The 15079-nt window shown below is 48.1% G+C and overlaps 1 protein-coding gene across 1 annotated transcript in view; it reads left to right on the top strand.

The window, feature by feature from the left end:
* The window catches only part of RACGAP1 (Rac GTPase activating protein 1), a 68882-nt gene extending 54464 nt beyond the window's left edge, over positions 1–14418 (top strand). The window contains exons 16-17 of the mRNA XM_075334551.1: positions 624–732; positions 13122–14418. Of these exons, the coding sequence (XP_075190666.1) occupies positions 624–732; positions 13122–13197 (185 nt within the window). The 3' untranslated portion in view covers positions 13198–14418. The remainder of the gene's footprint in view (positions 1–623; positions 733–13121) is intronic.
* Positions 14419–15079: the final 661 nt, after the last annotated feature.

Here is a 15079-nt window from a genome sequence, read left to right as displayed (position 1 = left end):
CAAGGGGCAGGTCTGCCAGACTCGTGGCTTCAGGGGTCGGGTCTGACAGAAACTGGGCGTGGCTTCACTTGTGACGTTGCGATCAGTGTCTGCCAGATATGAAAACTCCAGTTGGGGTGTGAGCAGCTCCTACAGATTCAGGACAGAAAGGGTCACATGATTGTGGTAGCTAGGCAACAGCGCAGAATGCGGACAGTATATTAGAAATTATTCTGCAGCCTACGTACACAAAATTCATAGAGAGCCCAGACAACCCCTTTTAAAGTTAGGCTAATCTTTGACCCCTAAATAGCTCCCCGCCAATGCCCGGGCCCACTTCACTCCATGGAGACCATGCTGCCCTACATGCACATTCCTGTCATGGCGCTGCAGCCATGGAGCATCTTGGGATGTTGTTTACCAGGGCCTTGTGAGCAGCTGCTCTATGTAGCTACCTGCCTGTCTACACAGCAATCCATAAAACTCACACAGTCATAATATCTGCTATTTGCTTTAATGTGCAGATGGCTCTTGATATTGTCAGTGACGGCGTATAGCTTTATCTACTCTGCACAGATCGGACTGTCGTTACCTTGCTCATTTATTCCTCGATTGTAACCAGCGTATATTCTTTCTTATTTCAGTTAGCATGCTGGGACCTCTGACAACCCCTGAGCAACAAATTACCAAAACTCCTTCCACAAGTTCCCTGTCCCAGAAAGTCCGATCCACTATTGGCAAAAATACACCAAAGTAAGTATTCGCCACCTTGGGAAATAAAATCACTTGTTACAATTGTGCATTAACTGCTTAAGTCCCAGACACTTTTTTTTTTTTTTTTTTTTTTTTATACTGTATTTGTTAGTTTCCTTAGGGGACTTGAACCTGCATTCATCCGATCTCTTGTACTATACATACACATACTCCATATGATGTATTGTGAGAATCATGGTCTCCTCTGAACGCCAGTTAAATGTTGGCTTTCGCAGAACAGTCATGGCAATTATCGGGGTCTTCAGCAGACTCCCGGCTGTCATGGTAACCCACTGGCTCCCCGCGATTATGTAATGGTGCACAGATGGCTGCATGAAATGATGTTCCCTCCTGCTGATGCACATTAAATGCCGCTGTCAGGGGTTGACAGCAGCATTTGATTAACAGCTGCAAGCCGAGCTCTGCCTCACCTTCAGCTGTTAGAGGCAGATGATGGCTGGATAATTCAGCCGTCATCTGCTGGGAAAGATGCAAGCCCAGATAAGTCAGGGAGCCAACATCTGATGTTTGTCAAATGTCATGATGGGGTTAACAGACTTCAGCCTGAGGTTTGATCATATACATTATATATTGGACTTTTGCAGGCCTCGGCTGCTTTTTGAACCCATCACCAGCTTGTGATTGCATCACGACTGTGCCAATGGGATTTGGACAGCGATCACTACAATTAAATTCAGAGACACAAGCATCTTAAGGGTTAAGCAGCACTGACTGGTGACTCCTTCAGTCGCTAGTATGACAGATGCCGGCTGTGTACTGGGCTCAGCTTCTTAACCCCCTTACACACTTTTGTGTTTGTTTATGCTAAGGGGGGGAGGGGGTTAAAGAAAAATGCTTCAAAAATTTGCTGAACGGGAATGCGTCCATAAAAAAACATTAAAATTTCTTTGTCGCTCCATTGGGAGACCCAGACAATTGGGTGTATAGCTTCTGCCTCCGGAGGCCACACAAAGTATTACACTTAAAAGTGTAAACCCCTCCCCTCTGCCTATACACCCCCCCCCCCCCCGTGCATCACTGGCTCCTCAGTTTTTATGCTTTGTGTTGAAGGAGGCACACATGCACGCAAGCTCCACATTTTAGTCAGCAGCAGCTGCTGACTATATCGGATGGAAGAAAAGAGGGCCCATAACAGGGCCCCCGGCATGCTCCCTTCTCACCCCACTCTGGTCGGCGGTGCTGTTAAGGTTGAGGTACCCATTGCGGGTGCAAAGGCTGGAGCCACATGCTGTTTTCCTTCCCCATCCCTTAGGGGCTCTGGGTGAAGTGGGATCCTAACCGGTCACCAGGCACTGGGACCGTGCTCCCTCCGCAGCCCCTTGGGGAATCTGCTGGACAGGAGACCGGGTATCGTTCAGGGACAGGCCCTGCTCCTCTGAGGTACTCTGTGTCCCCTTTGGGACGGCGCATAGAGCGCCTGTGTACCGGACGCTGCAACACCTGCCGGGTGTTTTGCGTCGCCGGGACTACCGCGCCGACCGCGCTTGTTTGCCGGCCACACTAATAAATTTAGTCCCCGGCTTTTGCGGCCTAGTACCGCAAACTCCCGCCCCCGGGCCTGCCAGTCAGGGGTGAGGGCGGGACGCTAGACTACATGTCAGCGGTGAGGGCTGGAGCATACTGAGGTATCCTCCTCCCCCCTCACTGAGCACTGCGGGGCACCTGATTCCCGCACTTTCTGAGGCACGCCCACGGCTCCCTCCTCCTCTCAGAACGCTGGCAGCCATTCCTATCAGCACTTCTGACGCTGGAGAACTTCAGAGGGGAGACAACACCGAGCTCCACAGCTCTGGGAGGCCCAGGCAGGGAATCTGGTGGTCACACAACCGCTGAGAGCGGTCGGTAAGCAGCACCTGTTACTAGGTGCTGGCCCCCTGGGTGCCGAAGTGTATATTTATATGCTTATATTGTATACATTTACTCTGTACGGCTGCACGATTTGCTTTTGACTATATACCCTCACTGGTTGCTCTAAGAGGAGACAACAGCATGTCGTCCGCAAAAAGCAAGGGTGCCAAGGCACAGGCTTATTTTGCAACCTGTACCTCATGTGCGGCTATGCTACCTGCAGGTTCCACCTACCCTCATTGTGTGCAATGCTCGGCCCCTGTGACACTCACTCAGCCGGAGCCTCAGCCACTGGTGGGACCCTCGGCCCAGGTGGAACCACCTGCTGCCACTGTCCAGGTGACAGGGACAGAGTTTGCAGTTTTGGCTGACAAACTTTCTGAGTCTATTTCCCAATCCATGGCTCAGTCTATGGATAGATGGTCTGCTAAGATACTAGAAGCTTTGCAGTCCAGACCGGTAACACAGGCCCCGGGCACTGTTGAATCATTGCCCTCAGACCCCCCCTCGGTCGGCGCAGCAAAGTGCTCCTGGGGCGACTCATAGGTCCCACGGTGAGGACTCCGACACGGACCGCAGTCCCAGACCGGCTAAGCGGGCTCGCTGGGAGCTTCCCTCGACTTCATCACACTGCTCAGGGTCTCAGCATGAGGACTCTGGAGGATGAAGTGGAGGCGGCAGATCAGGGCTCTGATCCTGACGCCGCTCTCAACCTTGATACACCTGAAGGGGACGCTATAGTAAACGACCTTATAGCGTCCATCAATCAGATAGAAAATTATTACCAAAGATAAATAGGTATACAGCAAAAGGTAATAAAGCTAAAATTTAACTTTTAATTCTAAATATTAAAACGACTCAAAGTCTAAAAATTCACCCGTGATGTGATCACACAGATAGACAGACAAAATTTGAGTATTCAATTCCAGCAGGCAAAAAATAACCTTACTAGAAAGATATAAATCAGATATCAATTGCCCTCATGGTACCTTATTAATAAGTGTTCTTTAACCAAAGGGTACTGCAATTTGCACAAAATATCTGCTTTTTATATTTCACCTCAAATTACTTATTTGGCATCTGACAGAAGCAGGATATCATGTTTCACCCATCCTCTCTGACAGAAAAAAAATCAAGATATTACCTTAACCCCTTCACCCCCGGCCACTAAAACACCCTAATGACCGGGCCATTTTTTGCAATTCTGACCAGTGTCACTTTGACAGGTTATAACTCTGGGACGCTTCAACGGATCCTGGCGATTCTGAGATTGTTTTTTCGTGACATATTGTACTTCATGTCAGTGGTAAATTTAGGCCGATATTTTTTGCGTTTATTTGTGAAAATTTAGGAAATTTGGCGAAAATTTTGAAAATTTCGCAATTTTCAAACTTTGAAAATTTATGCCCATAAATCTGAGAAATATGTCACACAAAATAGTTACTAAATAACATTTCCCACTTGTCTACTTTACATCAGCGCAATTTTCGAAACAAATTTTTTTTTCGTTAGGAAGTTAGAAGGGGTCAAAGTTCATCAGCAATTTCTCATTTTTCCAACAAAATTTAGAAAATAATTTTTTTTAGGGACCACATCACATTTGAGGTGACTTTGAGAGACCGAGGTGACAGAAAATACCCAAAAGTGACCCCATTCTAAAAACTGCACCCCTCACTCTGCTCAAAACCACATCCAAAAAGTTTATTAACCCTTTAGGTGCTTCACAGGAACCAAAGCAATGTGGAAGGAAAAAATGAAAATTTTACTTTTTAACACAAAAATGTTACTTTAGCCATACAATTTTCATTTTCACAAGGGAGAAAAGAGAAAGTGCACCCTACAATTTATTGTGCATTTTCTCCTGAGTACGCCGATACCCCATATGTGGTAAAAATCAATTGTTTGGGTGCACAGCGGAGCTCGGAAGGGAAGGAGCGCCATTTGAATTTTTGAACGCAAAATTAGCTGCACTCATTAGCGGACGCCATGTCGGGTTTGAAGACCCCCTGAGGTGCCTAAACAATGGAGCTCCCCCACAAGTGACCCCATTTTGGAAACTAGAGCCCTCAAATATTTTTTCTAGATGTTTGATGAGCACTTTGAACACCTGGGGGCTTCACAGAAGTTTATAACGTTGAGCCGTGAAAAGAAAATTTTTTTTTTTTACCACAAAACTGTTGCTTCAACTAGGTAGCTTTTTTTTTCACAAGGGTATTGGGAAAAAATGCAACATAAAATATATTGTCCATTTTCTCCTGAGTACGCAGATACCTCATATGTGGTGGAAATCAAATGTTTGGACACACAGCAGTGCTCGGAATGCAAGGAGCGCCATTTGAATTTTTGAACGAAAAATTAGCTGCACTAATTAGCGGACGCCATGTCGGGTTTGAAGACCCCCTGAGGTGCCTAAACAATGGAGCTCCCCCACAAGTGACCCTATTTTGGAAACTAGCGCCCTCAAATATTTTTTCTAGATGTTTGATGAGCACTTTGAACACCTGGGGGCTTCACAGAAGTTTATAACGTTGAGCCGTGAAAAGAAATTTTTTTTTTTTTTACCACAAAACTGTTGCTTCAACTAGGTAGCTTTTTTTTTCACAAGGGTATTGGGAAAAAATGCAACATAAAATGTATTGTCCATTTTCTCCTGAGTACGCAGATACCTCATATGTGGTGGACATCAAATGTTTGGACACACGGCAGTGCTCGGAAGGCAAGGAGCGCCATTTAAATGCAAAATTAGCTGCACTCATTAGCGGACGCCATGTCAGGTTTGAAGACCCCCTGAGGTGCCTAAACAATGGAGCTCCCCCACAAGTGACCCCATTTTGGAAACTAGAGCCCTCAAATAATTTTTCTAGATGTTTGGTGAGCACTTTGAACACCTGGGGGCTTCACAGAAGTTTATAGCGTTGAGCCGTGAAAAGAAAAAAAAAATTTTTACCACAAAACGGTTGCTTCAATTAGGTAGCTTTTTTTTTCACAAGGGTAACAGGAAAAAATGCACCATAAAATGTATTGTGCATTTTCTCCTGAGTACGCAGATACATCATATGTGGTGGAAAGTAATTGTTTGGGCGCATGGCGGGGCTCAGAAGAGAAGGAGCGCCATTTGACAGCAAAATTGGTTGGAATCATTAGCGGACGCCATGTCACGTTTGGAGACCCCCTATGGTGCCTAAACAGTGGAGCTCCCCCACAAGTGACACCATTTTGGAAACTAGAGCCCTCAAATAATTTTTCTAGATGTTTGGTGAGCACTTTGAACACCTGGGGGCTTCACAGAAGTTTATAGCGTTGAGCCGTGAAAAGAAAAATTTTTTTTTTACCACAAAACGGTTGCTTCAACTAGGTAGCTTTTTTTTTCACAAGGCTATCAGGAAAAAATGCACCATAAAACGTATTGTGCATTTTCTCCTGAGTACGCAGATACCTCATATGTGGTGGAAAGTAATTGTTTGGGCGCATGGCGGGGCTCAGAAGAGAAGGAGCGCCATTTGACTTTTCAAACGCACAGACGCAGTGCACTGATCGGTCGCTGCAGGACGCACGGTCGGATGCGATAAAAAAAGCGTCTGGGATACGTAAAAAAAAAGTCACGCCAAAAATTGACCATGGATGCAGATATGTTATGTGCATCCCTGATCAGCGCTCGGCGGGACGCACAGACGGATGCCATACAAAAATTGTCGCGAATACGGAAAAAAGTCACGCCAAAAATTGAGCAGGGATGCCGATCCGTTATCTGCATCCCTGATCAGCGCTCGGCGGGACGCACGGACGGATGCGATACAAAAAGCGTCGCGAATACGGAAAAAAGTCACGCCAAAAATTGAGCAGGGATGCCGATCCGTTATCTGCATCCCTGATCAGCGCTCGGCGGGACGCACGGTCGGACGCGATACAAAAAGCGGCGCGAATACGGAAAAAAGTCACGCCAAAAATTGAGCAGGGATGCCGATCCGTTATCTGCATCCCTGATCAGCGCTCGGCGGGACGCACGGACGGACGCGATACAAAAAGCGTCGCGAATACGGAAAAAAGTCATGCCAAAAACTGACCACGGATGCAGATCCGTTATCTGCATCCCTGATCAGCGCTTGGCGGGACGCACGGACAGATGAAGTGTAAAAATGGACAGGATACAAGAAAAAAAAAAAAAAAAAAAAGTTATACTCACAGTACCAAGAGGATCACTGACCAGAAGAGTTGCAGAGGAACAAGAAGGCAGTGAGATAGACAGCTTTACACCAGCAGCAGGCAGGACGTTGGACAGATCAGCAGAAGGACCCAGCGATGGAGGCAGATGTGATCGGGCCAGTGAAGACCTCGGACGACCCGTGAAGGCAGGTAAGAGGACGTCGGGGGGGGGCAGGGGGGGATGGGGAGAGGGGGGGGCAGATGGGGGGGGTTAGAGGGAGAGCAGAGGGGGCGGAGAAGCAAAGGCAGAAGGAAGGAACCTTGGAAGCAGAATAGAGATGACAGAGGAGGCAGGCAGATCGCGTGGGGAGCAGATCGGGATGCCGGGGGGCAGATCGGGGCGTAGGGGGGCAGATCGGGGCGTAGGGGGGCAGATCTGGGGGGGCACGGGCAGGGGCCTTCACGGGAGCGCGCAGGGGCCTTCACGGGAGCGCGCAGGGGCCATCGCCGGAGCGCAATACTTACCTTTGGAGCTGGCGCGGTGACAGCAGAGGCGGCGTCTGCGGCGGCAGCAGCGGTGGCGTGGTACCAAAAGTACCAGCCACTCCACGCTGCAGCCATGTTGGGGGAGGGTCCCCAGAGCAGTACAGGCCTGGGGAGGGCGGCCACCGGCAGATCAGACCGCCCCACTGCACACTGATTGGAGCGATTGCGCGTCATAGCACGATCGCTCCAATCAGTGCTGCAGGGGCTGGGGGCGGCATGTTTGAGGTCCACCTATGATATGCTGCAGCAGCTGCGGCATGTCATAGCTGGATCTCACAGGATCGCACTAATTCGGGCATTATTTTTGCCGAAATTAGTGCGATCGATGTGGTTGGCGGTTCAGATTTGAACAGCCAATCACATCGATCGTCGATAGGGGGTGGCGATGCCACCCCCCCTGGGGTCAAGCAAAGGTCCCCTGCTGTAAGAAACAGCAGGGGACATCATTTGAAAGCCGTTGCTATGGCCACGGCAATCAAATGAAGTTTAGGCAGTAAAATTACGTCCCTGGTCGTTAAGTCACGTTAAAATAGGACGTAATTTTACTGCCCGCGGTCGTGAAGGGGTTAATAGGGCATGGTATACATTGTCTATTCAGCCCAAAGATAATACTTAGAATATGCTCATAGCCCTCCTTGTTTTCTTCTTCTTCTGTTTCTGGGAAGAAAACAAGGAGGGCTATGAGCATATTCTAAGTATTATCTTTGGGCTGAATAGACAATGTATACCATGCCCTATTAAGGTAATATCTTGATTTTTTTTCTGTCAGAGAGGATGGGTGAAACATGATATCCTGCTTCTGTCAGATGCCAAATAAGTAATTTGAGGTGAAATATAAAAAGCAGATATTTTGTGCAAATTGCAGTACCCTTTGGTTAAAGAACACTTATTAATAAGGTACCATGAGGGCAATTGATATCTGATTTATATCTTTCTAGTAAGGTTATTTTTTGCCTGCTGGAATTGAATACTCAAATTTTGTCTGTCTATCTGTGTGATCACATCACGGGTGAATTTTTAGACTTTGAGTCGTTTTAATATTTAGAATTAAAAGTTAAATTTTAGCTTTATTACCTTTTGCTGTATACCCGTCCATCAATCAGGTGTTAGAACTTTCTCCTCCAACTCCTCAGATTGAGGAGTCAGCTTCTCAGCAGGAGAAATTCCAATTTAGGTTTCCCAAACGTACACGGAGTGCGTTTCTTGATCACTCCAACTTCAGAGATACAGTCCAGAAACACCGAGCTTTCCCGGACAAGCGCTTTTCTAAGCGCCTAAATGACACACGTTACCCCTTCCCCCCTGACGTAGTTAAGGGTTGGGCTCAGTGTCCCAAGGTGGATCCTCCAGTCTCTAGACTGGCGGCTAGATCCATAGTTGCAGTGGCAGATGGTTCATCGCTCAAGGATGCCACTGACAGGCAGATAGAGCTCCTGATCAAATCCATCTATGAAGCTATAGGCGCGTCTTTTGCTCCGGCATTCGCAGCCGTATGGGCACTCCAAGCTATCTCAGCTTGTCAGTCTGAGATTAATGCAGTCACACGTGCCTCTACTCCGCAGGTTGTGTCTTTAACCTCTCAGGCGTCGGCTTTTGCGTCCTACGCCATGAATGCTGTCCTGGACTCTGCTAGCCGTACGGCGGTAGCATCCGCCAATTCAGTGGCAGTTCGCAGGGCCATGTGGCTACGTGAATGGAAGGCAGACTCTGCTTCCAAGAAGTTCTTAACCGGTTTGCCATTTTCTGGCGACCGCCTGTTTGGCGAGCAATTGGATGAAATCATTAAACAATCCAAGGGAAAGGACTCGTCCTTACCCCAGTCCAAACCAAACAGACCTCAACAACGGAAGGTACAATCGAGGTTTCGGTCCTTTCGGCCCTCAGCCAGGTCTCAATTCTCCTCGTCCAACAGGCCACAGAAGGGCCAGAGGAACTCTGATTCATGGCGGTCTAAGTCACGTCCTAAAAAGACCGCCGGAGGAACTGCTCCCAAAGCGGCCTCCTCATGACTTTCGGCCTCCCAAAACCACATCCTCGGTCGGTGGCAGGCTCTCCCGCTTTTGCGATGCCTGGTTGCCACATGTCCAAGACCGATGGGTGAGAGACATTCTGTCTCACGGTTACAGGATAGAGTTCAGCTCTCGTCCTCCGACTCGTTTCTTCAGAACATCTCCGCCCCCCGAGCGAGCCGAAGCTCTTCTTCAGGCGGTGAGCACTCTGAAGGCAGAAGGAGTGGTGATCCCTGTTCCCCTTCAGGAATGGGGTCACGGTTTTTACTCCAACTTGTTTGTGGTGTCAAAAAAGGACGGATCTTTCCGTCCCGTTCTGGACCTCAAACTGCTCAACAGACACGTGAAAACCAGGCGGTTCCGGATGGAATCTCTCCGCTCCGTCATCGCCTCGATGTCCCAAGGAGACTTCCTAGCATCAATCGACATCAGGGATGCTTATCTCCACGTGCCGATTGCACCAGAGCATCAGCGCTTCCTGCGTTTCGCCATCGGGGACGAACACCTTCAGTTTGTGGCACTGCCTTTCGGCCTGGCGACAGCCCCACGGGTCTTCACCAAGGTCATGGCAACAGTGGTAGCAGTCCTACACTCTCAGGGACACTCGGTGATCCCTTACTTAGACGATCTTCTTGTCAAGGCCCCCTCTCGGGTGGCATGCCAACACAGCCTGAACATTGCTCTGGAGACTCTCCAGAGATTCGGGTGGATCATCAATTTCCCAAAGTCAAAACTGACACCGACCCCAATCGCTGACATATCTCGGGATGGAGTTTCATACTCTCTCAGCGATAGTGAAACTTCCGCTGGACAAACAGCGTTCACTACAGACAGGGGTGCAATCTCTCCTTCGAGCCCAGTCGCACCCCTTGAGGCGCCTCATGCACTTCCTAGGGAAGATGGTGGCAGCAATGGAGGCAGTTCCATTTGCGCAGTTTCATCTGCGTCCACTTCAATGGGACATTCTCCGCAAATGGGACAGGAGGTCGACGTCCCTCGACAGGAACGTCTCCCTTTCTCGGGCAGCCAAGGCCTCCCTTCAGTGGTGGCTTCTTCCCACTTCTCTGTCGAAGGGGAAATCCTTCCTGTCCCCATCCTGGGCTGTGGTCACGACGGACGCGAGTCTGTCAGGGTGGGGAGCGGTCTTCCTCCACCACAGGGCTCAGGGTACCTGGACTCAGCCAGAGTCCTCCCTTCAGATCAATGTTCTGGAGATAAGGGCAGTGAATCTAGCCCTAAAGGCGTTCCAGCCGTGGCTGGAAGGCAGGCAGATCCGAATTCAGTCGGACAACGCCACGGCGGTGGCATACATCAACCACCAAGGCGGCACACGCAGTCGTCAAGCCTTCCAGGAAGTTCGGCAGATTCTGCTGTGGGTGGAAGCCACAGCATCCACCATCTCCGCAGTTCACATCCCGGGCGTAGAAAACTGGGAAGCAGACTTTCTCAGTCGCCAGGGCATGGACGCAGGGGAATGGTCTCTTCACTCGGACGTGTTTCAAGAGATCTGTTGCCGCTGGGGAACGCCGGACGTCGATCTAATGGCGTCCCGGCACAACAACAAGGTTCCGGCATTCATGGCACGGTCTCAAGATCACAGAGCTCTGGCGGCAGACGCATTAGTTCAGGATTGGTCGCAGTTTCGACTGCCTTATGTATTTCCTCCTCTGGCACTACTGCCCAGAGTGTTACGCAAGATCAGGTCCGACTGCCGCCGCGCCATCCTCATCGCCCCAGACTGGCCGAGGAGGTCGTGGTACCCGGATCTGTGGCATCTCACGGTGGGCCAACCGTGGGCACTACCAGACCGACCAGACTTGCTGTCTCAAGGGCCATTTTTCCATCTGAATTCTGCGGCCCTCAACCTGACTGTGTGGCCATTGAGTCCTGGATCCTAGCGTCTTCAGGGTTATCTCAAGAGGTCATTGCCACTATGAGACAGGCCAGGAAACCAACGTCCACCAAGATCTACCACAGGACATGGAGGATCTTCTTATCCTGGTGCTCTGATCAGGGTTTTACTCCCTGGCCATTTGCCTTGCCCACTTTTCTGTCCTTCCTTCAATCCGGAATGGAAAAGGGTTTGTCTCTCGGCTCTCTTAAGGGACAAGTCTCGGCGCTCTGTTTTTTCAGAAGCGTCTAGCCAGGCTTCCGCAGGTACGCACGTTCCTGCAGGGGGTTAGCCACATAGTCCCTAGAACCCTGGGATCTGAACAGGGTGCTAACGGCTCTTCAGAAACCACCTTTCGAGCCAATGAGGGATATTTCTCTTTCACAGAAGGTGGTCTTCCTAGTGGCAGTCACATCACTTCGGAGAGTGTCTGAGCTAGCTGCACTGTCATGCAAAGCCCCCTTCCTGGTGTTTCACCAGGATAAGGTGGTTCTGCGTCCGGTTCCGGAATTTCTCCCTAAGGTGGTATCCCCTTTTCATCTCAATCAGGATATCTCCTTACCTTCTTTTTGCCCTCATCCAGTTCACCAATGTGAAAAGGACTTGCACTTGTTAGATCTTGTGAGAGCACTCAGACTCTACATTTCTCGTACGGCGCCCCTGCGCCGCTCGGATGCGCTCTTTGTCCTTGTCGCTGGCCAGCGTAAAGGGTCGCAGGCTTCCAAGTCAACCTTGGCTCGGTGGATCAAGGAACCAATTCTTGAAGCCTACCGTTCTTCTGGGCTTCCGGTTCCTTCAGGGCTGAAAGCCCATTCTACCAGAGCCGTGGGGGCGTCCTGGGCATTGCGGCACCAGGCTACGGCTCAGCAGGTGTGTCAGGCGGCTACCTGGTCGAGTCTGCACACTTTCACGAAACACTATCAGGTGCATACCTACGCTTCGGCAGATGCCAGCCTAGGTAGGCGAGTCCTTCAGGCGGCGGTTGCCCACCTGTAGGAAGGGGCTGTTTTACGGCTCTTTTACCGAGGTATTCTTTTACCCACCCAGGGACTGCTTTTGGACGTCCCAATTGTCTGGGTCTCCCAATGGAGCGACAAAGAAGAAGGGAATTTTGTTTACTTACCGTAAATTCCTTTTCTTCTAGCTCCTATTGGGAGACCCAGCACCCGCCCTGTTCCCTTCGGGCTGTTGTTCTTTTGTGTACACATGTTGTTCATGTTGAATTGTTCTTGGTTCATGGTTTTCAGTTCTCCGTACATCCTTCGGATTGAATTTACCTTAGACCAATTTATAAGTTTCCTCCTTCCTGCTTTTGCACCAAAACTGAGGAGCCCGTGATGCACGGGGGGTGTATAGGCAGAGGGCAGGGGTTTACACTTTTAAGTGTAATACTTTGTGTGGCCTCCGGAGGCAGAAGCTATACACCCAATTGTCTGGGTCTCCCAATAGGAGCTAGAAGAAAAGAAATTTACGGTAAGTAAACAAAATTCCCTTCATTGACAAACTGCCTTAAATATCAAATACAAATTTTTAAAAAAAAATCCTGAAATATTTCAGTTTCCACTTTGGCCTCTGAGCAATAATACTGTACAGATCATTGTGTCAGATGACTTCTGAAAAATGTCCACCAGTCACAATAGGTGACGCTCACAACCTCCCCTTCCCTGCGCAAGGGACATCTGCACAGGTCACAGTGCAATTCTAGAAAACTCCCAGAGAAGTTAATGAACATCTCCAGACTGCAGGTTCCTATCTGTAAATGCTATTTAAAGGCTGCTCGGGCAAGATGGCTACCACATAAATGTACAGGAATGAAACAATATCTAGGACAAAAGTTCCAATTAAATGTAATAATGTAGAGATTACAAGAAAAGTCATCTGTTTGTGGAATAACTATAAGGGATATCACCTGTTTTTGTCTTTCTTTTTAGGTTCGGAAGTAAAAGTAAATCTGTTACCAGCATCGCTCGACAGGGCAACTTCTTTGCCTCTCCGCTCCTGAAATAGGCGCCAACATGCAACCGATACAGATGATATTGCACATTTTATAAGAATGTGGGGTTTAGTAGTGAGCATGCAAGAGCCCTACAATACTGTACCCTGCAACAGACAATACTGCACAACTAATGTTTTTACGTATAAATATGCTTTATTACTACATACAGAATGCAGAGTTTTAAGAGTATTAGTGACCTTTTTTTTTTAAATTTTTTTATTTTTTTTCTGTTTACACCAACTTACTTTGGATACTAAAGATCAGGGGTCTCAAACTCAGCTGGGTATATGGGCCGCAGAGAGAAAAAAATGTTTGGGTGGGAGGGCGCAATCTTTGTAAGGCTTACATTTTTAGTGATTCTAGGTTTTTGTTTTTTTCCCATCGCCTTTTGGATCACTTTTTTTTTTTTTTTTTTTTAATTATTGTGTCCTGTAGAAATGTGCCCCATCCTTTAGTAATGTCCTCATCCTGGTCCCATATTATGCCGCTTTTCACATATCCAAAAAAAAAAAAAATTCTTCTCACCTTTCCTCTGTTCCCTTGGTGTCCTCTTACCTGATTCTTGGGGCTTGCAGGCCCGTAGATCCCGTGACGATCGCAGCCCTTTGCAGGGGTCGGCGCCGTCAAAGATTTACGTCCCTTGATTCATTTGCGGTGCCGCGCAGATGAGCTTTCTGCATTCTACCAATGGCAGCCACCGGCAAATCAGAGGCAAGCATATGACATCCTACACAATCGTCACCTGCTTCCCACAGATTGGCTGGCGGCTGCCACTGGGAGAGTGCACAGAGCTCTAATGTGCGGCACCGCAAATTATTCATGGGACGTAAATCTCTGATAGCACTGGCCCCTTGCATAGGGCTGTGATCGTCACGGGGATTATAGGCTGCAAGAAGCAGCCTCAGGGGGCTGCATGCGGGCCACATGTTTTGAGACCCCTGCTATAGATCTTGTGTAAGCCTTTTCTACCTAAAATACTCTTTATGATTTTGAACAGCTTCTACTGTTAGGTTAAACCTTGTACTTTTAGTTGTTAAGCTCGCATGTTTATTTTATACGGTATCATACATGATTTCTGTAAATACGGCACGGATAAATTATCTTTTTAACCCAATTTTTGCGTTTAGAGTATTTCTTCTATGAATTTGTCAAAGTAGTAATAAGGTGGAAGGTTGGCACCAACATCAGCGAGATGATTATCCTAAACGGGTGTTATTGTTTGTTACATTCCTACAGGATTCCCATCAAATAAGTTCAATGGATACTTTGATTTTTATCCAATCTTGTAATAAAAGTCACAAAAGTGAAGAAACCACTAATGCCAGTGTGTATATATGTCTAAATCAAACCCTAATCTGCAGCAGGCGTAAATATATTGCCAAGTAGTGCTCAAGTATTATAGCAGCGTGAAGAAACTGCTAATTGTAGGCTTTGTATCATGGTGGGGAGGAGAATAAACTGGACAGATTTTAAAGATTCTCAGACTTTACGTCTGAAACTTGTCTGATTCTAAAAAATATTATGGGTAACCTCCAAAGTTTTTACTGTTTTGCTGAACCAAACGTAATTCTATGAAAAACATCCAAATCCACAGGTTTCACGGTCTATTGACCATTTGATTTGTATGGAGGGCTTCCTGACTCTCCCCAACATTTGTCAGAAGAAAGGACAAAGGAAATTGGTATTGTCTAGGTGCTGCAGAAAGCAGACACGCTGGTAAGCCAAGTCCAGGTGAAAAACTAAATACTGGAAATCCCAATAGGGTTGTCATGAACAGGGGGTTGGGGGGGGTCACACCAGAATCCCACCCGCTGTTCAGATTTGTCAAGAACACGACTACTCTCTAGCACCCCCTTATTGTAAGGTCCATTTCAGAACTGCCAGACAATAAGT

Source organism: Anomaloglossus baeobatrachus, chromosome 2, assembly GCF_048569485.1.
Source record: "Anomaloglossus baeobatrachus isolate aAnoBae1 chromosome 2, aAnoBae1.hap1, whole genome shotgun sequence".
NCBI lineage: Eukaryota > Metazoa > Chordata > Amphibia > Anura > Aromobatidae > Anomaloglossus > Anomaloglossus baeobatrachus.
This window is presented reverse-complemented; position numbering and strand designations above follow the sequence as displayed.